The sequence below is a fragment of the Neofelis nebulosa genome, chromosome 1 (assembly GCF_028018385.1).
Source record: "Neofelis nebulosa isolate mNeoNeb1 chromosome 1, mNeoNeb1.pri, whole genome shotgun sequence".
Taxonomy (NCBI): domain Eukaryota; kingdom Metazoa; phylum Chordata; class Mammalia; order Carnivora; family Felidae; genus Neofelis; species Neofelis nebulosa.
In genome coordinates, this window is record NC_080782.1 from 164,809,985 (window position 1) to 164,834,537 (window position 24,553).

General features: G+C 43.0%; 1 protein-coding gene across 2 annotated transcripts in view; it reads right to left on the reverse strand.

The window, feature by feature from the left end:
• Positions 1-24,553, reverse strand: part of MYO16 (myosin XVI) — a 616,506-nt gene that overhangs the window by 156,455 nt on the left and 435,498 nt on the right. For both annotated transcript variants that reach the window (XM_058742988.1, XM_058742979.1), the window contains exons 22-23: positions 19,047-19,199; positions 15,307-15,507 (exon numbers count right to left, since the gene is read on the reverse strand). In XM_058742988.1, coding sequence (XP_058598971.1) covers positions 15,307-15,507; positions 19,047-19,199 — 354 coding nt within the window. The remainder of the gene's footprint in view (positions 1-15,306; positions 15,508-19,046; positions 19,200-24,553) is intronic.

The following is a 24,553-nucleotide window of genomic DNA, read 5'->3' on the forward strand; positions in this document are numbered from 1 at the left end:
ATCACCTGTGCCTTCTTCTCAGACCCGTTCCAGAACTTTTTACCATATTGACCTGAGAAAAACTCATGAGTCCTGGATGTTATCTGCTCAGTGGGCTGTCCATCCTGTAGCTGTAATTTCGTCAGCCAGAATCCGCGTATCACTTCACAAAGGAATTGCTTCCAAACAAAGCAAGAGTGTGTGGAGCACGTCAGCCACGTACAGCTGGGCATCTGGGCCTCTAGGAGGCAGAGGGGCAACAAGGGCATAGAAGAGAAACCACAGAAACCGGAAGATCTTAGTGGGACAAACACCCCTGGCTCCCAGAATCCAAAGGGAGGCGAGTTTCCAAGTCTGGTTAAATGGACAGAGAAATGTCTATGAGAGGGAAACGACCAAAGAGAGACTCAATCTGTCCTGGAAATCACACATGGCTTTGTGAGACTGTGATGTCACAAGGACAGATCAAGGTCTGCCCTCTCAGCTGTGTCCCCGAGGCGGAGGGACTGATGGACAGGTGCTGCGGGGGCTGCAGAAAGCAGGTGGGAGGCAGAGGCCTTTCTAGGTCACTCAGGATGGGTGGCTGTCTCTCAGCCATGCCTTGCATTTCCTTGCTGGTTTATTATTCGGGGATGAAAAGAGAAAAACATCAAAGTAGCAAAAGATAGAGGTCAGTCTACCCTTTCAAATACATTTTTTTTTCCTTTTTCCCCTCTGTCTTTACATAACTGGACCTCCGACTTTATTTTTTTTTTTTTCCTCTTAAGGATTGGGAGATAGGATTCATGCTTTAAGTGGCGGCGTCCCTCATGCATGTAATAGAGACATTTATATGCATACGGCCCAATACAAATCTTTAAGGAAGGTGTCACGTCTTTAAAGATCTCCTTTGGAAGGAGTCCGCTCAATGAAACGACTCCGGAAGACCTAGCATTTTGCTTCTGTTTCAGGAGTGAGCAAGGCTCCTGCAAATGCTTCGGTGTGGGGCGCTGAAGGAGGGGGTGCGGTGGGAACCAGGGAGCAGGGGCCATGCGCCGCTCTCTGGAAAGTACTTGCTGTAACACTCCAGCACTACACTACACACAATTAAGAGACAAATTATGTTAGCTATATATGTAAAAGAATAAAGCTTTCACCATGGCTACGAATCACGCCTCATCCAGCTACCTCGTTTCCTGGGTCCACAAAGAAGACTTAGGAAATGCCAACCACATGCACTCTCTTCCCGACTGAAGGCTGCCACGCTCATTGCTTGGTGAAATCGCCAAGGAACCCGAAGCCAAAGGTGGGAGGGCTCCTGAGCACCTACCATGCACTAATACCCCCAGTGTCTCTGCAAACATGCTTCGCAGATTGCCCACCAGAGGACATTCTCTGGGGCCGAATACACACCACATACTTTAGACTCCCTCCCGGGCCTCTTTACTCATCACTTGTGCGAGTGGAACCAAGGAACCTGCATTTCTCACTCGCTCCCAGTTGATTTCTGGTGCACCTTCAAGTAGGAGAATCACGGCTCCAGGGATCGGTGGCCTAGGCTGCTCTGGGAATCTCCATGTGATGCCGGCAACAAGCAAGGGGGCCCAGGGATGGGGTTTGCAGAGAAGTGTTTCCTGGGCATTTTAGATATAGAACAGTGATTCCAGTAGATATTGGCATATTTTAAAATTGCCGATCAGTTGAAAATGAGACTTACACTATAATTATACGCAATGCCAACCTTTCCCCTCCCCCCCGCCCCCCACTTAGGATAGTTAGCGTTTTGTAAACAGCTGTGAGCTCCAGAGACAGGAGTTTCAATCATTTTTATCTGAGACAGTAGTGAGAGAACTCGGTGCTTTTCAACTGATTGTCGTGGTACCCGACGGAAGCCACAGCCTGTGCTGGCAGTTTGGGGAAATAAGAATAAAAAGGGCGTACTACCGCAGAAGCGGGGGGACGGACCCAGGGTCCTAAAGAAGACTTCTCACTCTAGTTTCTACCCGCCGACCTAAAACACACTTATGGGACGCCCGGATCCTTCGCTGCAGGCACGGCAGCTTCTCTGAAAATCAGTTCCTTCTTTATTCAGTTTAATGTTCACTGGGGCCAGTTCACACTGACGTTTGGTGATTTTATCAGCATAGCCCACGATACAGGAAATTATGTTAAGGGAAGGGGACCGGGCTATGCATGAACAGAGTAAATGGGCACATGTAGATAGCATCTACTTACACGTTCAGATTGGCCTCCGATGTGGCTAAGAGCCAAGGTGACCACATGCAGTCTCCATCAGATTGAGGACATTGTCAGGGTTCAAAGACTGCATTTGGAAAAACAAATCAAGGAAAACAGCTAGGGGCAAGTCTTTTCACAAGCTTTTATATTTTACAAACACCTTATAAAATGCAACACACGTGTGTTTATAAAATTGGGAAAATGATAAAAATAATGAAGTGAAAATAAAGTAAACAATCCCTTTTCTCAGAGAAAGCCAATATTAATCTGTCATCTAGCAAATTGATTCTTGTCTATGTACGCTCCTCAAGGAAAAAAAGGACCGGCCACACATTGTGATGTGATTGGGGATGCCCTGTCCTATTTACTTGCACAGTCTGCTGGCCGGGGAACTGCCCTCGTCTGCCCAGCGTTGGTCAGACCCAGGCCTGTAGCCAGGCTGCAGCAGGAGCCACAGGCTGGAGAAAAAAGAGGGGAGAACCCTCAGAGAGACTGTTCCGTCCCAGCACAGTCATTCCGTTCTTAACCCCAGAGCCCTCTCTCCCAGGCCCCAGTTCTCCTGGGGCACGCTGCCCTCAGCGACAGCATCCGGGGTATCTCCTCTTCCTTTCTTTTTCTGGTCTCGGAGGTGGTAGTCGCTTCCCCTGGGACAAGTCTCTGGTCACCTCGATGTCACTTGTCTGTCTCCATGTTGCCTATGGAAGCTATTCTCCGTACTCTGCTCCTTCTCCTTGACTATTTGGTGCAGTTTCCCCTCCAGACTGCACCCCGACTGACTCCCTGCCCCCAGCCCCCCTGTTCCCAGGTGCTCACTCTGGCTATTCCTGTTTTGGTGCTAATGGCCCACCTGTTCTGAAGCTCAGGAAACGACAGGGATAGATAACCATGTTCATCACTGTGCAAAGCACCTGAAGAAAGAGAACAAAACTTCGAAGGTGAAAAGAAAAGCAAAGAGAATGATGCAGGGCCTGGCAGGGCTGAGAGAAGGCAGTGGAACAAAGCGCTAAGAACTAGTCATTCCCAAAGGACCGTGTGTGCCAGGGCATCTCATGTGTGCCCTTACGTGAACCCTGTGGAGTGAGCACAGTGGACCTCAGCACCTGGACAGGGACGTGCAGCCTCACGGGTGAGAGGAGGAGGAATGAACACAAGCAGACATTGCACTGTAGGCTGGACACGTAACTGTGACAACTCCCAGGCTTTACTGCAGGCGGGATCAGGAGTGAGCAGACAAGCATCTAGGCACCAGGCCACCGTGGAAAATTCTCGGGGGACCTTTCAGGGCCTCGCTCAGAGGTTCGCTACTGAGACTGCTGGTGTGTTCATTTCCCCCCACTTTCACTCTTATCTAGCTAAGACATCGTCCACAGCCTGCACAAAACACACGGCATTAGAATGGGGCAGTTTTCAACAGCGCGCACATTCTCCTTAGGAAGGCAGTGAGCTAAGGACAGACCAAACTGTTAGTTAGATTATCATATAAATAAAGTATTTCTTTTTAAATTTTTTAATGTTTATTTATTTTTGAGAGAGAGAGAGAGACAGGCAGAGACAGAACACAAGTGGGAAAAGGGCAGAGAGAGAGAGACACGGAATCCGAAGCAGGCTCCAGGCTCCGAGCTGGTCAGCACAGAGTCCGACGCGGGGTTTGAACTCACGAACCACGAGATCATGACCTGAGCTGAAGTCGGAGGCTCAACTGACTGAGCCACCCAGGCGTCCTGAAACAATTTCTTTTTTTTTTTTTTTTTTTTTCCGTTTTTTATTTATTTTTGGGACAGAGAGAGACAGAGCATGAATGGGGGAGGGGCAGAGAGAGAGGAAGACACAGAATCGGAAACAGGCTCCAGGCTCCGAGCCATCAGCCCAGAGCCTGACGCGGGGCTCGAACTCACGGACCGCGAGATCGTGACCTGGCTGAAGTCGGACGGTTAACCGACTGCGCCACCCAGGCGCCCCGAAACAATGTATTTCTAATATGGAAATCTGCATTCCCACAAAGTTGAAGTGTTAGAAGCTAAAGTTTCTGTAAGGGAGCCACCTTCAGTGACAATTCAGGCATTCCGGGATACCCAGATTAGAGCATGGACAGCTTTTGTGAGTTTCTGGCAGCACTGGTATTCGATTTATGTGTATGTGTGCATTTACTTTGTCTGTCTATCTATCTATGTATCTATCTATCATCATCTATCTAGTGTAACTGATTTATATATCTAGGTCTACCTCTATGGATGTATTGATCTCTGGCTCTCATACCTAGTTCGAGATCTCTTGCTCTCGTACACAGTAGTAATTGCATTAGCCCCATGCAAATATGGCCGTAAATGCTTTTACAGTTTCTCCCCCTGCCCGCTAAGCTTCAGGGGAGAAGCACAAAAACAGAAATGGGCAGGTGATGGGGGCGAAGGAACAGCCCCTGCTTCGGGGACAGGAGCTCTTGTCTGCTCTCGAACGTGGAGAGCACAGAACATATTATATATATTCTTTAATTTTTTAATATTTATTTATCTTGGGAAGACAGAGTGCAAGCAGGGGAGGGGCAGAGAGAGGGAGAGAGAGAGAGAGATACAGAATTTGAAGCAGGCTCCAGGCTCCGAGCTGTCAGCACGGAGCCCAATGCGGGGCTCAAACCCACAAAGTGCGGGATCATGACCTGAGCCAAAGTCGGACGCTTAACCAACTGAGTTACCCAGGCACCCCAAACATATTATATTTCTGATGATCTACAAAGGACATGTGGTCCATAAGCCCCAGTCACGTGACATCCTGGCCAAGGGGACGCGAGCTGGGGCTGGAAATCATGGAGCCCAGGGCAGACACCCTGTGTGAATGAACACCAGAGAGCAGGGCCAGGTGGGGGCAGGCAGCCCAAGGGCTCAGCAGCACCTAGTGCCCGGGGAGGGTGTCAGAGGTCCCCAGTGGCTGAGTGTCTCAGAGACACGTGAAAGCACGGGGGCAGGGACAGCCCCGAACCCTGAAAGGTGTTCGCAACACAAGGAAGACCACGCAACACAAGGAAGGAGACAAGACAGGACTCCCGTGGCGGCCACTGCACAAACCGTCCTCTGTGGCCGAGGCTGGAGGGGCCTAACCTTTCTAATTACGATAACTAAAAAGGACTACCAGTTCTTCGTTATTGAACCTGGTCTGTGGGTGCCAGTGAAAGCCAATGAAGGGTGTCCTGTTACTGGACAGAGACCAGAAATCTCCCTGGAGCTGCCTGGGTTTTTATCTGCTTCCAAAGAAAAGACCGTTTCTGCTGAACATATTTTCAAACGTGGCCTGAGCCAGACATCAGATGGAATCTGATCACATCCCGACTTGCGTGTGCTCAACTACGAGGTACAGGAAGAGCAAGAGTGGTAGAATGATCAGGAAGATCTGTTTTTTTAAAGGAAAAGCAGACTTTCTTCTTCCAGCAGGGAGACATCAGCTCGGTGGTGAAAAGGCTTACAACGCCAGTTTAGGAAAAGCTGATGAGGACGAGCAGCCGTCACTGCCACGAGCCTGTCTGTTATTAACACGCGAAGAAGAGGAACCACATTTAGCTCTGAAGAGTGCCACCAGAGGAACAGAGAGAGGAACGAAAGAATAGCCGTGAACCCACTTTTAAGGAAAACTCCTCATTCAGTGCTTTATTGGTAAACTAGAGCGTCTCCCGTCAGTCGGTGGCAGGGGACGGGGGCAGTGGGTACGTACGTGGCCGTGAACCAGGGTACTGGAGCAAGAAGGGATTTGGATCCACATTTGGATTCTAGAGTGAGCAGCGGAGACAGGGGCGGGGGGCTCTGTATTTGGCAATTAAATGGGCTTCTGATTGTACCAGAGTTGACAAGTGAGGCAAATATGGAAAATCAGTTTTACTGTGTTATGTTTTTTGAAGTGGGTTGAGAGGGAGGGGGGTGTGGGAGGTGGCTAGGGGATCTAGTGCGGTTGCTTCTGGATCGGCTCAACTGAAGACGCCAGCCAAGGAGAGGTCTTAACTAGCACATACGCAGGTGTGAAGCCCGCAGACAAACAGACGGGAGTTTCGGGAGTCACCTCATGCACGACACTGAATCATGAGGGTGTATAAAGTCCTAGAAGGAGACAGAAAATACTCTCCTGGGAAACACTGGTATTTGCGGAATGCAAGCAAATTCACTTCTCAAATTTACAATCCCTTTCTCTACCATGTTATTTACATGATGCAAAATGTAATTTCCAGAGAAGACGTGGTTGGGATTACCAAGTGACAAAAATGCGCAACCTTGGAATATACTCTTGAATACAGTACATCACATCAGAATGGACGTAAAGAATGGGTTTTAGGAAAAGAAAGTAAAGATCATCTTCAGGCAGATACAAATGGGTCTGACAATTTCTCATGTGTGGTTTCAGCTTTCTATCTGAGGTTTGCTGAAAAGAGTCTCGATTTCACGTGCAGTGGTAAATTGATCTCTCTATGGCCATCAATATTTATAGGCAGAGGCTTCTGTTTTTTACTTTTCCATTAAGTGATTATCTCTAACAGTAATGTTTGCTTACATTCTGATTGACTTTAAGTCATAAATACTAATAAAGAAAGTTAGGAGCACATAGTATAATTGTTAAGGGTCCTTATCTGGAATCTGAATATAGACATTGCCTTGAAATTTCTATACCTGAAACTTACAAATAAGCCTCAATGGTTTCTTTCAAGGAAAAAAAAAACAACAATCAACTAATGATTAGACATCAATAGTCTAGGAAACCTAAAGTTACTTATTTATAACTTTCTGTCAGTCCAGGAAGGTAGCAAAACCTATTAAATCTTTGAAGGAACAGTAAGATTCCCTAAATGAGATCCTGCATTTTCTCTTCCAGACAAAACCCTGGATTAGGAAACGTTTATCATGTCTCCTACAAAAATTTATGCCAAAGGCAAAACTGATACGAGCAACAGAGCACCAGGAGTCTTGTGGAGTTAATTTTTATTTTTCCACAAGGCTGCCCCAGAGGTGAACAAACACAGATGTAAATTACGTTCATCCTGTGTCGGTCAAGATACCTTTGTCAAATATCCTTCAATAGCACCAGTTTGGCTTGGACCAGACAGATTTCATTGTTATGTCTGGGGATTCTGCCTGGAGAAAAGAAAGGGAGATGAATGGATGGCTCCCTATTGATTAGTTCACCTCCTTTTTCTTTTGATTTAAAGGTTCACTTTCCAAGTCTTCTGGGGCACATTGTGTCTCCCACAAATCTCTGGGGTGAAGGCCAGCTGACAAGCTACAGAAGGTGTTCCTGGCACAGGTGGAATGGGAAAATCGAACAGGCTAAGATTTCCCCTGCATACATGTTACGTAAATATGTCTAAGGGCAAGGAGGCTGGCTGTCAGTCTCCTGCAGTGTCCCTGAGACAAAGATCTTGACTTCCCAGAGATCTGAGTAACAGCATCCATTTACCTGATACATTTCAATTTTAGTTTATTCAATGACAGGGGTAGCTCTTCTTCAAGGAGAAGGAAAGAAAAGAAAACACTCAGATGCTTTATAGACTGGCCACAAATCAGTAACATCATCATTCCCTCACATCACTCCTATCAGCAATGTTTTAGTAATATGGTTCTCATAAAGCTTCTCATAAAGGCCTGTAGAAATCAGTGACACGAACACTAATGATCAAGGTCTGCGTGTCTGGGATTACAATTTTACCTGCAGGGATGCAGTTTAGGGGATGGAAAAAGAATCCGGATGAAAACAATCAAAATCTACCCACAGAAAGACACATCTGCCAGCACATTATATAAGGGGGCAATATATTTTCAATCTGTCATAAAATTACATCCTATAATATGTAGCATACAAGTTGCAGAGAATGCTTTAATTCCCTTAAGGCAGATAATATGGAAAGGATCTTCTAACATCTGCAGTAAAACTTTACATGCCTCTTTGCTCCATTAAAATATTAGTCATAAAGCTAAATGATAAAGAATATAATTTTTTACAAAAATTCTTAGATCAAAGTAGAGCTACTTATGAAAATAACCTGTATATTCGGTGAAAAACAGGATGTCGCATTAATGTAAGTGAAAACATTATCTAGGGGCTCAGTTGGTTAAGCATCCGACTTCAGCTCAGGTCACGATCTCACAGTTCATGAGTTCAAGGCCACGTTGGGCTCTGTGCTGACAGCTCAGAGCCTGGAGCCTGCTTCGGGTTCTGTGTCTCCCTCTCTCTCTGCCCCTCCCCCGCCCATGTTCTGTCTGTCAAAAGTAAATAAACATTAAAAAAAATTAAAAAATAAAATGAATATTAAACATATTAAAAAACATTATCTAAAAGTTTTCTCTTCTACTACAATTTTCACAGATAGAGAAATAGCTCTATTTCTGCACTTACTTGCCACTAAAGTTTTTCAAGCACGATAGGAAGAGCAAGAAAATACCATAATAGAATTTTGGTTACATTTTTCCCTATCATCTGCTGAGGTGATACTAATTACACTATAATAAATAAAAATAAATAATCTAACATGACTTGCAAAACATTGCTTTATGTACAGAGTACATTACTAAGATATAAAAATTAACAAATGTACTTTTTAACCACTGGAAGACATTTGATCATTCACTTTATTTGAGCCAGTCAGTTGGGCTCCTAACAGTCTCATCTGAAAATATACCCAGTTGATGAGAAGATCCAGGAAATATTTTCTCTTCTTTCTCTGTTATTGAGGAGTTCAAAATTCTGCTAAATACAGTGGCACTCTTTCACGGAGAGACCTTCAGCTATTGGTGGGGAAATATGACTCATGTTTGATGCAACATCTCAAAGTAATCACACGTGCATTGATTTCTTGCCCAACACGTGACCTTCAGAACAGGTTTATGAGATTAACAGTGATATTCTCTTTTTTTTTAATTTTTTTTTAACGTTTATTTATTTTTGAGACAGAGAGAGACAGAGCATGAACGGGGGAGGTGCAGAGAGAGAGCGAGACACAGAATCGGAAGCAGGCTCCAGGCTCTGAACCATCAGCCCAGAGCCCGACGCGGGGCTCGAACTCACACACCGCGAGATCGTGACCTGAGCCGAAGTCGGACGCTCAACCGACTGAGCCACCCAGGCACCCCATACAGTGATATTCTCTTTAATTACAAACTTTGTGAATGTGGCAGCTGAGGGTCGGTGTCTGTCCTCCTCAAAGTCCTGGCCACGGAGTCCCCATGTACCTTGTGTATCTTCTCTACCACACCACATGGATTCTATGACTACAGAAAACGAACACTTTAAGAAATTCATACACACCATGGTGGAGACGGGGAAACGTGGTCCTGGAAATGGGAAGTGAAATATGGTGTTATGACCCCCACCCCATGGTGGGTTGAGTCGTGTACCCTCAAGACCTGTGTCCACCCAGAACCCCACAATGTGACCTTGATTGGAAATAAGGTCTTTCAAAGGTGTGATTACATCATAAGATGGGGTGGGCCCTAAATCCAACACCTGGCATCTTTAAAGAAGAGGAGAGGAAGCCACGTGAAGACAGAGGCAGAGATTGGGAGTTGTGTCTACAAGCCAAGCCCCGTTGACTGCTGGCAACCACCAGAAGCCAGGAGAGAAGCCTGGAACATATTTCTCTTGGACCCTGCCAAAGGAGCCAACCCTGCTGACCCTTGATTTTGGATTCTGGCCTCTGGAACAGTGGGGATCAATTTCTGCTGCGTCAGGCCACCCGGCGTGTAGGACTTTGCTAAGGAAACCCCAGGAGACTCATGCAAAGCTGTTCAACCCTTGATGAACCTCTGAACTTCACCAAGGCTTACTTACCTCGAAAACTGACACAGCAATGTTTATACACGAGGTTGTGGAGATAATGTCTCCGGAGCACGTTATCATCAGAAAATGCTACGCAAGCATCAGACATCACTATTGATTAGGGAAGGGAGAGATCAATGACGTCTGGATTAGGCTAAGAACTTGCTCCTAAGACGGATAAGGTTTGGAAAGATAGGAAAGGGGCATCTTAGGTGAAGAAAACCGCACAAGCAAAAAGAGAGGTGGAGAAAGGTAGGGCTCACTTTCAAATGAATCAAATGTGGTAAAGAAATTCCACCTTTTCTAGCTTCTGATGGCCCTGAAGTTCCCGGCCCTGTGCTGGCAACTCTCCATTCCCTGCCTCCACATCTACATGGCCTCCTTTTCTCTCTCAAGTCTCTCTGCCTCATAAGCACACTTGTCCTTGGACTTAGAGTTCCCCCAGATAATCCAGGTTAATTTCCTCACCTCAAGATCCTGTATTTCATTACATAAGCAAAGATCTTTTTTTCCAAATAAGATTCCATTCACAGATCCTAGGGATGAGCACATGGCCATATCTTTTGGGGGCTGCTGTTCAGCCCACTACAATATTTAAGGAAGAGAAGGAGGCTGAAACGCAGACACATCATCTCAGGCAAGAACAGTATCACCAACTTGATTTGTATAAACCAGGCCACTCACATAATAGGACACTTATCTGGGATCCAAAGACAATCACTTTGTCATACAATAAATTATCACAATAAACAACTTTCAGACAGAGGCATTATGAGCAGACAACAAAGGTCAGATAGGCAGGCATCATACATTTTATAACTATTACTTTGACCTGTATTTTCATTAATTTAATTTTTATTACTTCAGATTGCTTTAGTATCTCCTAATCTATTCACTTTTCTTACATTAAAATTTAGGACCTTCAAAATACTATTTCCCATTAGAGTTAGTTCAGAATCACCTTAATGGAAATTCAAATTTCCTGAGAGCCAATGTCTTCTTCCAAATCATAATTCTTCTTTCTTTCAAGATTCTTAATTTTAAAAGCCAATAAAATTAGACACACTTCTGGATTTAATGCTTATCCATCATTTAAATCACCAGTGGAAATTCAAGAGCAATTCCTAAAACAGCTAATCCATATATGATTTAAAATTTGCTAAAACAAATAACAACAAAAAACCCCTCTGCCTTCTTTAATTCAGATTCATGCTCCTTAATGAGACCCTGTTAATATTTCATGCGCAACCTCTTCCCATTTACTTTAAAATATTTCTGTAATGGAGATTGGAAAATACACCAGGCTCCTATGAGTAATGAAAAATTCAAATGTGTTTAGGAAAGATCTTCAGCTATAATTCAAATAGTGTTTCTTAAACATTTCTAAAAGGACCTATGAGCCTCTGCTCCAGACAAGATTCAGAAGCATGGCAGCAACTTGTACTTAAAAGTAGAACAGTCAGATGGGTGAGTCCACCCTGGGGGGCTAGATGTCAATATCATTACCAGCCTTAATGATCATCCTTCTTGTGAGGGGCAAGTTTCCACTAACCAAACCAGGTAAACCAGTCATGGAAGGGCAGGTAGTGATGGGAGAGATGCTCTAGCCCACCCATCTGGCCAGAGAAGAGGCCACAAAGAAATTCAAGAGACCCCAGAACCATTGAGCTCTTCCTTGGGGTCAACTTGATCACCAAAGGGCTATTTAGGAATGCTCATACTACCGTCCAAAACAGACCTTGCGTACGGTCTCTAAACCAATGAGCTCTTTGCTACGTCTCTTGATTTATAAAATGTAGAATATGCTGCTTTTCTTGAAAATGCAATAGCTCAAAATTAAGTATATGTAGCTACATCTGATGATTAGAATGGCATATGGCTTGACATATTGCCACAAATTACATATAATCTATACTGCAACATGTGAACAAGTCCTTAGGGAGTCCTTGGGCTAAGTAAGACTCATTAGGAGATCTCAGTGAAATGAGAGATTTTTATAAAACCACAAAATTGACTCCAATTGTGGAAAATCCTGCTTAAAACATAAAGGCACTTTTACAGAAAAATTCATGATTCCACGGGGTTCGGCCCTGTGGCGGCTAATCGATTGATTTGCTCTGCTTTGCTTTATTGCTATCAGAGCTGGAAATAACTGTACTTACTCAAACTATTCATTGTTTGTTCCCCCAATTTTTAAAACACAATTGAAACTGAAATTCTATTAAGAGCTTGTAGAATAATATTTAGAGGCAAACATAAAATAATTAACAAAATATTATTCCAAAGCTTGGTCTTGTTCAGTCTAATGCAAGTGGCGTTTATCAAACAATCTAATACATTTCCAAGATTCTATACATACAGACTTAGGAGGCTGGTCAGGTATAGACTGACTTAAGATAGGTTCCATGACACTTGGAAGAAAACAGGAAAATAATTTTCCAAAATCACTAGTTATATCTTATTGTAGCATTTCATTTAAAGCTTATGAATTCAATAAATGCTAGATATGAAGAAAATATATATTAGAGAATTCATATACAGGACTAGAAGATTGCTACTGTTCAAAAAAAAAAATTAGGGCCGCCTGGTGGCTCAGTCGGTTGAGTATCCGACGTTTGATTTCGGCCCAGGTCATGATCCCAGTGTTGTGGGATCAAGCCCTGAGTCAAGCTCCACACCGAGCAAGGATCCTGCTTGGGATTCTCTCTCTCCACCTGCCCCTTCCCTGCTTGTGCCTGTGTGCATGCATACACGCACTCTTTCTCTCTCCAAAAAAATAAAATAAAATAAAATAAATTTTAAAGGCTAACTCTCTCAAATATAAAAGATAGTGAATAAGTTAATAACACTCTGGGAATGTGTGTGTGTGTGTGTGTGTGTGTGTGTGTGTGTGTGTATGTAAAATCTCGGTTCATCACACCTTGCCATGCTGCTACAACATCCCCCCAGGGTGCTCCTGGCCCACCTGGCCTGTTCAGGTCTATTTCCTGCCGACCCCATTCCCCCTCCTTTTCTCTCGGTCTTCAGGATTCTCTTTCCTACTACGTTTCTTCTTTTCCATACTCTTCTTGAGTGAAATTTTCAAAATACACATTTCCAAAACTATGCCTAGGTTTCTAAAAACAGCCAACCCCTTTTATTTTATTTGTTGCATCCTATTGACATTGCTATTAAAAACCTCAAATTCGAAACATCTGCACTGAATAGCTTTCCTTCCAGGCTGCCCCTTGATTCCCCAGGGTTTCCTCTCGTGGTCGGCACTAGACCTGTCCATGCATCAGTCGGGGGAGAGACCTCTGTCACTTCAAGCGATGGCTCCTCTCCTGCCTTGGACATCTTGTCAGTCAGCATCCCGCTGTCCCCTAGAGAACACCACCTGTGTGTGCCTCTGCTATCATCCGAATGCGGTCCTTGCTTGAGCGTTTCCATAGCCCTCTTCCTTTCCCCCCAAAAGCTGTCGCGTATCGTGTCCTCTGTTGTCCTTTCTTCATCCCCCACGCTGTCTGAAAGTATCTGGGGAGTTAACACTGCCAAGAGGACAGAGTCCTGAGAAGTACATGCATGTTTTTTCACGATTTGGCTAAAAGCGGCCAATCTCTACAGACCAAACTGCACTTCTTATACCATTTCCCAAATGCAGCGTGTGTGGACATGGCAGAATGGCCCCCGGCACTCTCGGGAATAGCTTCCTTCTTGTACCGCACACATTAGAAGGCGGGAAAATTCCCAGACTTCTTTGCAGCTAGTGTCTGATTGCTCGTTAGCCTCCCCCGGCCTGGCACAGCATGGTTCCAACAGACTCAGAAAGTAGACATGCTGGGGCTCATGCTTCCTCTCTGTTGTGCCCGATTAGCATATCACGGAGCGTGGAGATCTCCAGGCCCGGTCCCTGGGTCACCGGATTCTTCCACATTCAAGTGCCAGAGGACGGGCACTTGACTGGTGTCGGCAGTAGCAGGAACTGAGAGTCAGTTCCCATAGCAGCAGGTTCTCAGTTTGGCTGGAAGCTTCCTGATCGAAGAGGAGGCCACGGCCATGCTGGAAGGCCCGTCCTATGCCGGGGTTTTGAGTCATTCCTCAAGGTCCCACTGAGAGTCTCATGACAACTGTCTTCCTACACCACATTATTTTCCACTTGAGCGCTACAGTGGGTTCTGCCCCTCTGCCACCGAATCCTGGGGGGATGCACCTGTCATCCTCCTTCGAAAGTCTGTGTCTCCACTGCAATCCTCCTTCCTGTTATCCTTACTGAACTGTCACTCATCCCCGAAGGCCTGGGTCACATTTTCCCTCCTCCGGGAAGTATTTCTGCACTTTCTTTGGGAGCCAAATGATTACTTCCTCCTCCAGGGTAATGCAGAACGTTGTTATTGTTACCAGGGTTGTTATAAACAAATTCTATCATAATTATTGGTTACTTTACCTTCTCCTTATTTATGGAGACTAAGATGTTTGGGGGCAAGGAATATGGTTTATTCGTCTTTGGTTCTCTAATGTTCTGGGTTTAGCACATAGCAGCATCTCAGTAAAAACACTGACTGAAATGATCCGAAATACACTGTGGTTACTGCAATAGTAACCACAGATGGGGGCTGGATCAGAGGTAAGGGGAAGTAGATTTAAATGTCAAAAGGTGGCTACAATGTGACCTTGTGAAGAAGACAAGGAGGATAGTTCAAGCTTGTGCAGAAGGAGTGTAAGCCGGGAGGCACACGGAGGAAACAGTGAGTGGACTGGAGAAAGTCAACTGAACAGAGGTTTTGCACAGGGGGGTTGTGACGGATAAGCCATGGCTCAAATAACTGGCATCAGCTCAGAGAAGCCTGGGATATTAGCCCAGCCTAAGGGGGGAGGTTTTTCTAGACAGGTAAGAGGAGGTCCTTGAAGGTGTTTAAGAGAGAAGAGCGTGAGGGCAGCTTTCTTTACTCAGGGTGATGCGTGCTTTGAGAAAAATAATACAATGCTAAAAACTATATTGAAGATAAGTCAACTCGGAAAACCAGTATTTGTTTGGATAATGAAAGGATCCCACAGTTCAAAGCAGACCTCTCTGTATTGAATCCAAGGCCCTTGTGCTCACATTATGTTACAGTCTGGGGAACATTACGGAAGGATCTGACTGCCTGCTTTATCACCCACATTCTGAAGACGCAACGTCCTCATCAGGTTAAAATAAAATAGCTTAGAAGAGTAAAACTGTGTGGGTTGTTCACCCAACTTTCATTCCTTGAAATAATAAACTCTAAAATGTCTAAAACTTTAAAGCTTGTCCTCAAGACGTTTGGTCCATTACCGCATGTGATAACATCGTGCCTCCACTCGACTTACCCTTCCCGCATAGTGCGTGACTCTGAACGCTGCACCCCGATCTTTGAGCGCAACGTTACCGTTTCCGTCCTTCATGGGGGAATAGACTGCATTTGTGTTTGAAGATTCTAGGAGACTTTGTAGCTTCTTGGGAAGATTTGGTTCCACCGACCACATCATTTGACTTTCTTCATCCAATAAAGAGAGAAATCCAGATGGCTTCTGGAAATCAAGAAGAGATAGTTATGTTTTTGTCTTTTACTCAATTTTATGATTTTGTTATTGTTCACGTACGCTCGTTTGGATTTTCATTACGTTCATATAAACTTTTAATACACACTTGTGTTTGCTCACTATTGTAACCCTGACGCCTAACAAAACTCTTGATGTAATGTAGGCCCTAAACAGTATTCATTGATTAATAATTGATTGATACTGAATAAATAAATTAAAAAGTGTGTTATAATGTCCTTAAAACACTGAAGTTATTAAAAAGTATTTCTCATCTCAATAAGAAACATAAAATTACTAACTAAAGGAGAGGTATTTTTTCTTGACCTATGCCCCATATCCACCACTTCATATTTATGGTGGGTCAGGTAACTTATCCAGAAACAGAACCTACAATCATGTTGAGTCATAAAAATTGTAGAAAACTCCTATTCAGCAGGAACTAGAAGTGACTATAATATTAAGACCTAGAAAAAGTAAATATGGAAGCTGTAACTCGTAAAATTCAAATTAGAAGTCTGATAGCTCCTTAGCTGTCAAACAAGGAAGCTAAAGTCATGCCTAAGTAACCACTTAAAATTAATCTCACGTGAAGGAAAAGGCTGCTTGAAAGAACTTCTTAAGCCCTAACAGTTTGTTCCCTGCACAACAGAACACGGTTGTGCCCACAAGGTTTACACATCAGGTGAAGAACTTTTACCCTGGGCTGTGCTGTTTATCTCTTCTTTCCTAGGAGAGTTTTCTGTTCACGTGTCAAATCTACCCTTAAAAACAAGGCAATTTATGTTGTTTATTTACCTTATTCTGTCATATATTTTAATACTTCACATCAACTCAGTGTGCTCTTGGAAACGTGAATACCATAAAAATAATTCTTCCCAGGAAGTGAAGGGATCAATACTGACCCCTCTAGCGATTCAGTTTGCGTTTTTACCTGAGGTCACCAAACAGTAGCATCACAGGCCTTTCGTGATGCTATTGATTTGGCCAACAGAAAGCCATTTCTTTGTAGCTGGAATAGTTTAGTTGTCCTAAGCCTCTTAGAGTTGCCTGTTCATGGTAAAGGAAATGTAAAAACTATATATAGATATCTGAGGGCTGCAAAAGTTGAGATCCTTCCAAGGCCACCTAGAGAAGAACGTTTGGAAGTGGCAGCCATAAGGAGGCTCGGTGGGGGCTCACACACCAGGGGGAACCTTCGGGAGCCCTTTGGCAACTAAAGCACCATCTCTGGAACACGCAGATAGATAGCTTCCCTGGGAAAGGAGGAGAGGAAGAACTGATTGAGAAAGAGGCCTGGGAAGGAACTAGGAAGGCGAACTCCCTGGGTCACTAACACCTTGAGAGACTTTTGTTACCAACAGAAAAATGTATTTGATGAGGAGATTTGGAGAAGGAAGTCCACTGTGTGGTACATGACGAGATCCTCAGAGAGCCAGCGACCGCAGCAAGAGCCCCGAGATGACAAAAATACACAGGTACACAAAGTGGACGGATAGACACCCTAAAAGAAAAGTCAACATGGAGTTGGCAGAGGACTGGACCTGCCCGGGATGTACTAAGAAGATCAGAGATTCTCCATTTCAATTTATTTGCTGAAGAGTAAGATGTTCATATGTAAGATCAGAAGCTGCTTCTTTACCTATGCTTCTGAGCATCACGCCATGATTCTCCTCCATGTGCTGTTACACTCCCCTCCTTGTTCCCCACCCCCAACCCCTGCCACGAGTCCATACGGACACACAGCGGGAGTGTAAATGTACTAGCTAAGGATGTTGTAAGTGCATGCATATTTCAGGGCCAGTGACAGACCTTCTCTTTGGAGGCTAGAATTTAAAGCTTTAATGGGTGTTTCAGCAACTCAAGAGTCAAGGCCCCAAGGGAAGTGATCAATTCCCAAAGAGCCAGACCACTCTATTTCAAAAGCAAGATGATATTTTCCAAGGATAAGACGATTGGATACCAAGATAATTTGTATTGTCGCCAAATGTGTATGTGTTATGTTTTCTGAACGTTTAATATAAAACCATGAAAGAATGGTGGTAAACAAACTTACACACTTGGAAACTTGCTCAAGTGTCTGAAGAAGAAAATAGAACATGGAGAAAAAGTCCTAAAAACGACCCTCAATTCCTTCAGCAGTGAGGGTTCAGGAGAGACTGAACTGTTCTCCTGAAGGATATGCCATTTTGCCTCAACAACAGAAGGTGTCGAGCACGGACAGTGTGGTAAAATGCACCTGACTCGTGGAGAGTTGGGTAAGAATCTGGATCTACCCCCACGCTTCCTGGATACAAGACAAATACATGTTTGTTGAAATATGAATATGGTCTATGCAAATATTTCAGATATTTGTGAGCAGTAGAGGATTATGGGTACTAAGAAGGAAACAATAAGCTTCCTTGGTATTACCGTAGGGTATGCTTGTCTGCCACACAGACCTGCGTATTTGTAGGTAAACATCCAAGTTTCACCCTATACTTGCTATGTCTTTTCATTTTTATGGGCATCAAAGAGAAGTAGCAGTCAGAAATGTCCCTTCTCATTTCCCCCTCATACTGATGAGGGTCCTCCTATTGAAATAATCACTCCAAGGTGAAATCTCAAGGATGGTCGTCAAAGAGACAGAATTAACGTCATTCTGCCGACCACTGGTTAGCAGTCAAGGATACAGAAGCGAGAAGGAGGGTAGCGGGTACCTGCAGCTTCCCATACATGGTTTACTACATGTTACTGTCGCTTTGAGGACATTCTTTAACCTTACACACAGAAGTTATGTACTTTATGTGTCATGATGAGGGAGGGCTTTCTGGAAGAAGAGGGCTTCTTCTATAATTAAAAAAATGTTGACAGGTTGGTAATAGAAACGAGAGTATTTTACATATTAGGCAGATGTATAAATTTGTAAGTCTCCGTTTATACAAATAAAGAGTAGAAAATCACATCCTATGCTCTCCAATAGCTGAATGGTATCAGTTTTCAACAAAGTTTGAGTGTCTTAGAGATATTATTTATAGATGTATATAATATCTTCTTATATTAGTAGGTAGGATATGGTAGATTTTTGTTAGGCAAAGATCCACACCTGCGTAGATCCTGAGGATATGTGGATATATACTTTTTCTTCCAGTGTTTTTCCATATTTTAATTTAGAATCTTTGAAGATAAGCTGAAAAGATTCTATTGAATTTGTTTCATGATCTCGTTAGTCTTAGTATTGTTTTATAAAATACTAATTTTGAACATTGGGCATTTGTAACTGTGCCACAGGAGAGTTTTGGTGACATAACCAAGGCTGAATATCTTCATAACAATACAATCTGGTATTTCCAGTCCTTTCAATGAATTGAGAATCCTTCAAATGCCTCTTCAGAAAAAGCTAACTTGTGCTCCTCATTTGACTGAAAAATCATAAATACAATGAGGCCTCATATACAAAGAGATCTCAAAAATAAGGCCCACTGAAAGAAAATTCTTTGTTTCTAGCATATTTAAATCCTGTAAAGTATCTAATTATATTATGTGAATACCTGGAAAAAAAAATCCAAAACTCCAGTCTGGTTACCAGGAGAATAAGCTGTTTCCATGGCAACTCCCTCTTGTACACATTCTGTTTGCTCGTGTAGAAAAAGCACTTCATTGATATAGTGGTGCATCTTCTCATTGGTCATGTTGACACAAAGCTATTGTGGGGAAGAAGAAAACAATTCACAAGATAAGTATGGCCATGCAGATCCACTCCTTCTGTGACCATTTCAGATCGGTGGCATATTGACCTACGAACGTTCCACACCAATCAGTCTATTGCAATAAAGCATTAGGGTACAGCTTGAGAAGCCAAAGCAGAAAGTTTCACTTCATATTGTTGACTTCATACGGTCTGATTATTCCATTTTGAATACATTAAAAACCACAGGCGGTATAATGTACAACACTAACTAACAAGTTGGGGGGTTATATTTGAGTATTTAAAAAAAATTCCAATTGCTTCTAGTCAACAACTGAGGATAAAAGTTGGATTTACCATGAAAGCCCAGAGAGGGGAGCAACATCTCCTGCCTCCTCATTTCTGTTCCGTACCCACGATGGGCAAGAGAACGTTGAGTCTCCTTCAGAAAGAAGAACTTCTCTACGCATTGTTGCCGAAACTATTTTCTTTACCAGAAAGTTTTTTATATCCTCCAACTGTCAATTCTTCTGTCCATCGAGAAATAAATATGTTACTTCTTAATCTGAAAAATTATCTTAAGAACTAAAAAGACACAAAATACCCCAAATCTTACAAAAATGAAGGCTTACTTCCTCTCTAGGCTATCCTGTCGCTTCTCTGCTTTCTTTTATAACAAGAAAACCTCCAAAGAGTTGTCTTTCCTTATTATCTCAAATTCTTCTCCAGCACCCCCCCCCCCCACTGTTGAAGCTACTCCGATAAACTTTTGTCCCCAGTGTTCCACCAGAACACCACCAGAAACACGTGAGCATTCCAAAATCCAATGTTCAATTCTTGGTGTTCATTTTCCTTGACCTCCCAGTGATATCTCACAGGGATTCCTCTGCCTCTGCTCTCTTCCAGGACACTACAGGCTCATGGCCTCCTGCCCCCTGGGCCACTGCTTCTCTACCTTCTTTTCTACCTCTACCTGGAGTGGCCCAGGGCTCAGTCTTCTCTGTCTATACCCACATCCTTCATGAGCTCATTTAGTCTCGCAGACCATGTGCATGCGAGCAATTATATTACATCAGATAAAATCCAGAAATCACTAGAACTATTTAGAATTGAGTAAGTCATTGAAAATAATGACAGATGAACAATTTACATAAATCAAAGTAACTGGGAAAAAAAGCTTTTGAAAGAAAATCAGGGGTGCCTGGGTGGCTCAGTCGGCTGAGCATCCAACTTTGGTTCAGGTCATGGTCTTGTAATTCATGAGTTTGAGTCCCATATCAGGCTCTGTGCTGACCGCTCAGAGCCTGGAGCCTGCTTCAGATTCTGTGTCTCCCTCTCTCTCTCTCTCTCTGCCCTCCCCTGCTCGCTCTCTCTCTCTCTCTCTCAAAAATAAGTAAACATTAAAAAATTTTTTAGGTTAAAAAATAAAAGAAAATCAGATCTCATCTTCAAAGGAAATAATATCTAGGATTATATTTAATATGAATGTGCTATAGTTATATAGTGAAAATGTCAAAGATTTTGTAGGCCATAGAGACTGAAATAGTCACTGGAGAAAAGAAAGACCACCCTACGTCCCTCTTTCCACATATTCACATTCTTCTGCAAGTCTGGTATCATCATAACACCTGCTAAGTGGGAACTCCTCCTAAACATTCCTGTCCCTCGACTGGGAGCTCATGGCTTCTCTCCTAGACATATAAGAACAACCCTTATGTTTCAGCTTCCTTCCTATCAGCAGGCCAAGCCTCCTCTGCAAATGACCAACACCAAGAATTCTTTAATTCTCCATATGGGTGTCTACACATGCAGATAAAGGTGTGGGTATTCATGAATTAAGAATTACCTGAGAATAGGGGTGCCTGGGTGGCTCAGTTGGCTGAGCATCCAACTCTTGATTTCAGCTCAGGTCATGATCACATGGCCATGAGATCGAGTCCCGAGTTGAGCTCCATACTGAGAATGGAGCCTGCTTAAGATTCTCTCTCTCCCTCTCTCTCTACCCCTCCTTGACTCATGCTCTCTTGCTTTCTCTCTCTCTCTCTCTCTCTCTCTCTCAAACAAAAAGAAGAAGAAGAACAACAACAACAACATGAACATAGAAAAGAAAAAGCCGTTTTCTCACAAATCCAGCTATTGGGGAGGCTGGGAGTTTAAGGGATTCTATAGACATGGAATCTCAGAGGAAGAGGTTTCAGGGAAGAAACAAACCAATCAGTACAGGGCATTGGTCAGAACACACAGTTTGTCCTGAGACCAATGGTTTGCTGCCGGGTTCCATTCCTTACTTCTTACCCAGACCAGAATTTCGCGAGTAGACACAGCTCAAATGTCTTTAGGGACAGTGACATGGTGATAGGGCTGAAGGCATGGGGCTAGGCTGACCAAAGTGTGTTTGAAGAGCTGAAAATGGGGAGGCTCAGACCTAATCCAGTCCAATTACTTCAATGATGAATGTACATCAGCGTTTTGTTAGAAATGTACCAGGTGGAGAATAATCGACACAGAATTATACCAAATAAAATGTTTAACTAATAATAATTACATTAACAATAAGATCTAAATGCCATGCATTGACACTCGGAGAATAACAAAAGCAATTCCTATTAACTCTGGGCCAGAAAACGATGGTCCCGGACTACTGCCCTCATTTCCAGTCGCTGTTCTTGCAGCTCTGACTTCACAGTAAAAACAAAAAATTGTTTTTGTAAACTTGGCCATCAGATGAGTGTCTTTAGACTGAAAAAGCTTTCCTATTGTATTCTACCACAAAACAAGATGTAGGTTAAAAGGAAAATAACCATGCCGCATCGCTGCTGTGTTGAAATTACTTCGAAACCTAAAGAACTGAGACCATTTGTTTAAACTTAGACTTGACCTTGGCATCGTCTTCTTCCTCCCGCTACCCCTGCTGTGGTCTCTGGGATTTCTTGAGTTTTCTCCCTTCTATCTGATTTGGCCAGTAGTTGCTAGGACTTCTTCTCTCTGTGCCTTGACAACTAGAGTTCCTGAGATACACGCGAGGTTGGAAGTTCTTTGTAAAGTACAAGTATCTTAGATAAAGCCTCACTGTCACCCATCAATTCTCTGAATGTATATAAAAAAAATTACAACCACAGTCACTTGGGGTGACAACATACCGCATAAGACATCTCACGTTACATGTTTGGTTGTTAAGGGAAAAACAAAACAAGTATGGACACAGACCTATCAGGTTAGTACATTATCGTTGGCAAAGGGAGAGATGGAACTCATTATTTAAAGGCCGGATGAAAAATATTTCCTTCCTTGGTGCTGACACAGCCTAGCACACCCTTCCGCTTGCTGTCCTCCATCAAAACTGCCACCAGCCGACCAAGATCTGTGCCTTTCTTACCCTCCAGTATATGAATCTCCAGAAGTGATTCTGGAAACACAAACCCTTCTCTAACATTGCATAGCATCTGTCCACAGTAGGGGCCCCACTAGGAAAGTCATACATTTATTTGTCTCTCTCATTTTGCCATAAAAAAGAAACAGAAATCTCTGAAAATTGTTGTTAGAGAAGAAAAATGAAGAAAGAAAAAAATCGTTCTAAAAACGATTTCACTTTGTTTAAAAAAATAAGATTTTGAGATGTTCCCCAATCTAATAATGTGTTATACTCCTGTAATACTGAAGTAATTTTGTTACTAAAGACAAATAAATGCTATAAAAGGTTATTAAAATTTGAAACAGTTGCAGTAAGTGAACAGAAAATAAATGACTCCATTATGGAATGAGAGCGTTGGAAAATATTCTCTTTAATTATATGATATACACAATTGTAATGTTTCAAACATTTTGATATTAAAACAGACATTAAATCATTTAAGAAAACACAAATAGGTTCTGTATCTCAGCAGTCTGATGTTATGCCAAAGAAGTGGTTTAAAAGTGGGGAGTGTGCCTCGATGCAATATATTTTAGGAAACAGATTGCTCAGGAAACAAATATTGAGGCCATAAAAAATAAGATGATGTCTGTTACCGTGTGAAATGGTAAAAAGAAGTCTGATAGAGGATATCAAAGTATAACATCAGTGGCTGATTCTCTCTTGTGCAAGAAATACCCAAGTTATACGACGTTTACCTTTCCCCTCATTTTGAGACCCTCTAATTGAAAATACTTGAATGTGGATGTCTCAAACACACGGAAGAGAATTCTCTTATCATTTTGTGATCATGATGGACAGCAGGTCTGTGGTTGCAAAAATTACTTTGGATGACAATCTGACTAAATCCTCGTGCCCCTGACTGTCTCATGGCTGATCATCTCTCTATATACCTGGCTGTTGTCACTGATGTAAGCTTTTTTATAATACAAACAGATATTTCATTTGCTACTATTTAACTAATATTTTATTGAGTGTATTAACTAATATTCTATTGAGCACTGGCTTCACCAAATCGGTCCACTGTTCCGGTCAAAATGGTGATACCAAGTGGGAATGTGGTCGAAGCCACGGTAAAATTGGAAAGAGCTGGAGGGGGTCCAAGTACAAGTTTTTATTCCTTTTTTTTTTTTTTTTTTTTTTTTTTTTTTTTGCCCTAAGGAAGGCCTGAAGCAACCTGCCAAACTTCAGCTAACAGAAAAAGGATTTGGCCAGTGCTTCTGGATACAACTCAATTTCTCAGTCTCCTGGTCAAGACGACTCAAAACATACAGCTTCTGTACCCAGCTTCAGCATTCAGAAGCTGCAGTACCAGATGGGGTTTTGTGACATGGGGTGATCTGAACAATAAATCTGAACCTTTTTATTGTACATCATGTTCTTTGTATTTGCGGGGGGGGGGGGTTGGGAGGAGAAGTAATTTATGAAAATCCCATAGGGAAAATTCCAGCTTGGTGTGGAAAACTGAGTAGGCTGGGGAGTGATTTTTGACTTGTAGTCTTTATTACAGTGGCGCTTTCTGAACTGGAATATATTTGTATTTCGAACAGAGGAGAGCAGTCCTCAGCGGTAAGGCGTATCACTGGGAGCACGCACGGTCCGAAGCAGAACGGTTTTCAAACTCACTTTCAAGTAATGCGGACATGATAGTTTTTTACCAAGACAGTTTGCCTGTCCCTATTCTATATTGTTTAAAGCACTCACTGTTTGAGCCAAAGCTAAAATATAAACGAATTGCTGTAGCATGAACTTCCAAACGGCCAGCAAACATAGCTAAGGGCGCTGATATGAATATACCAGCCTGTGTCAGATACCCAGCTGACACCTGAAAAAAAATGCATCCTCCCCACCAAACAGTGGCCCCAATCCTGGCCAGAACCTGCTTATTCCGGATTTATCTTCGCTAAACTGTCTTTGTTGTCTGTACGTATGTGGGTACGTATTAAACACAATGAGAG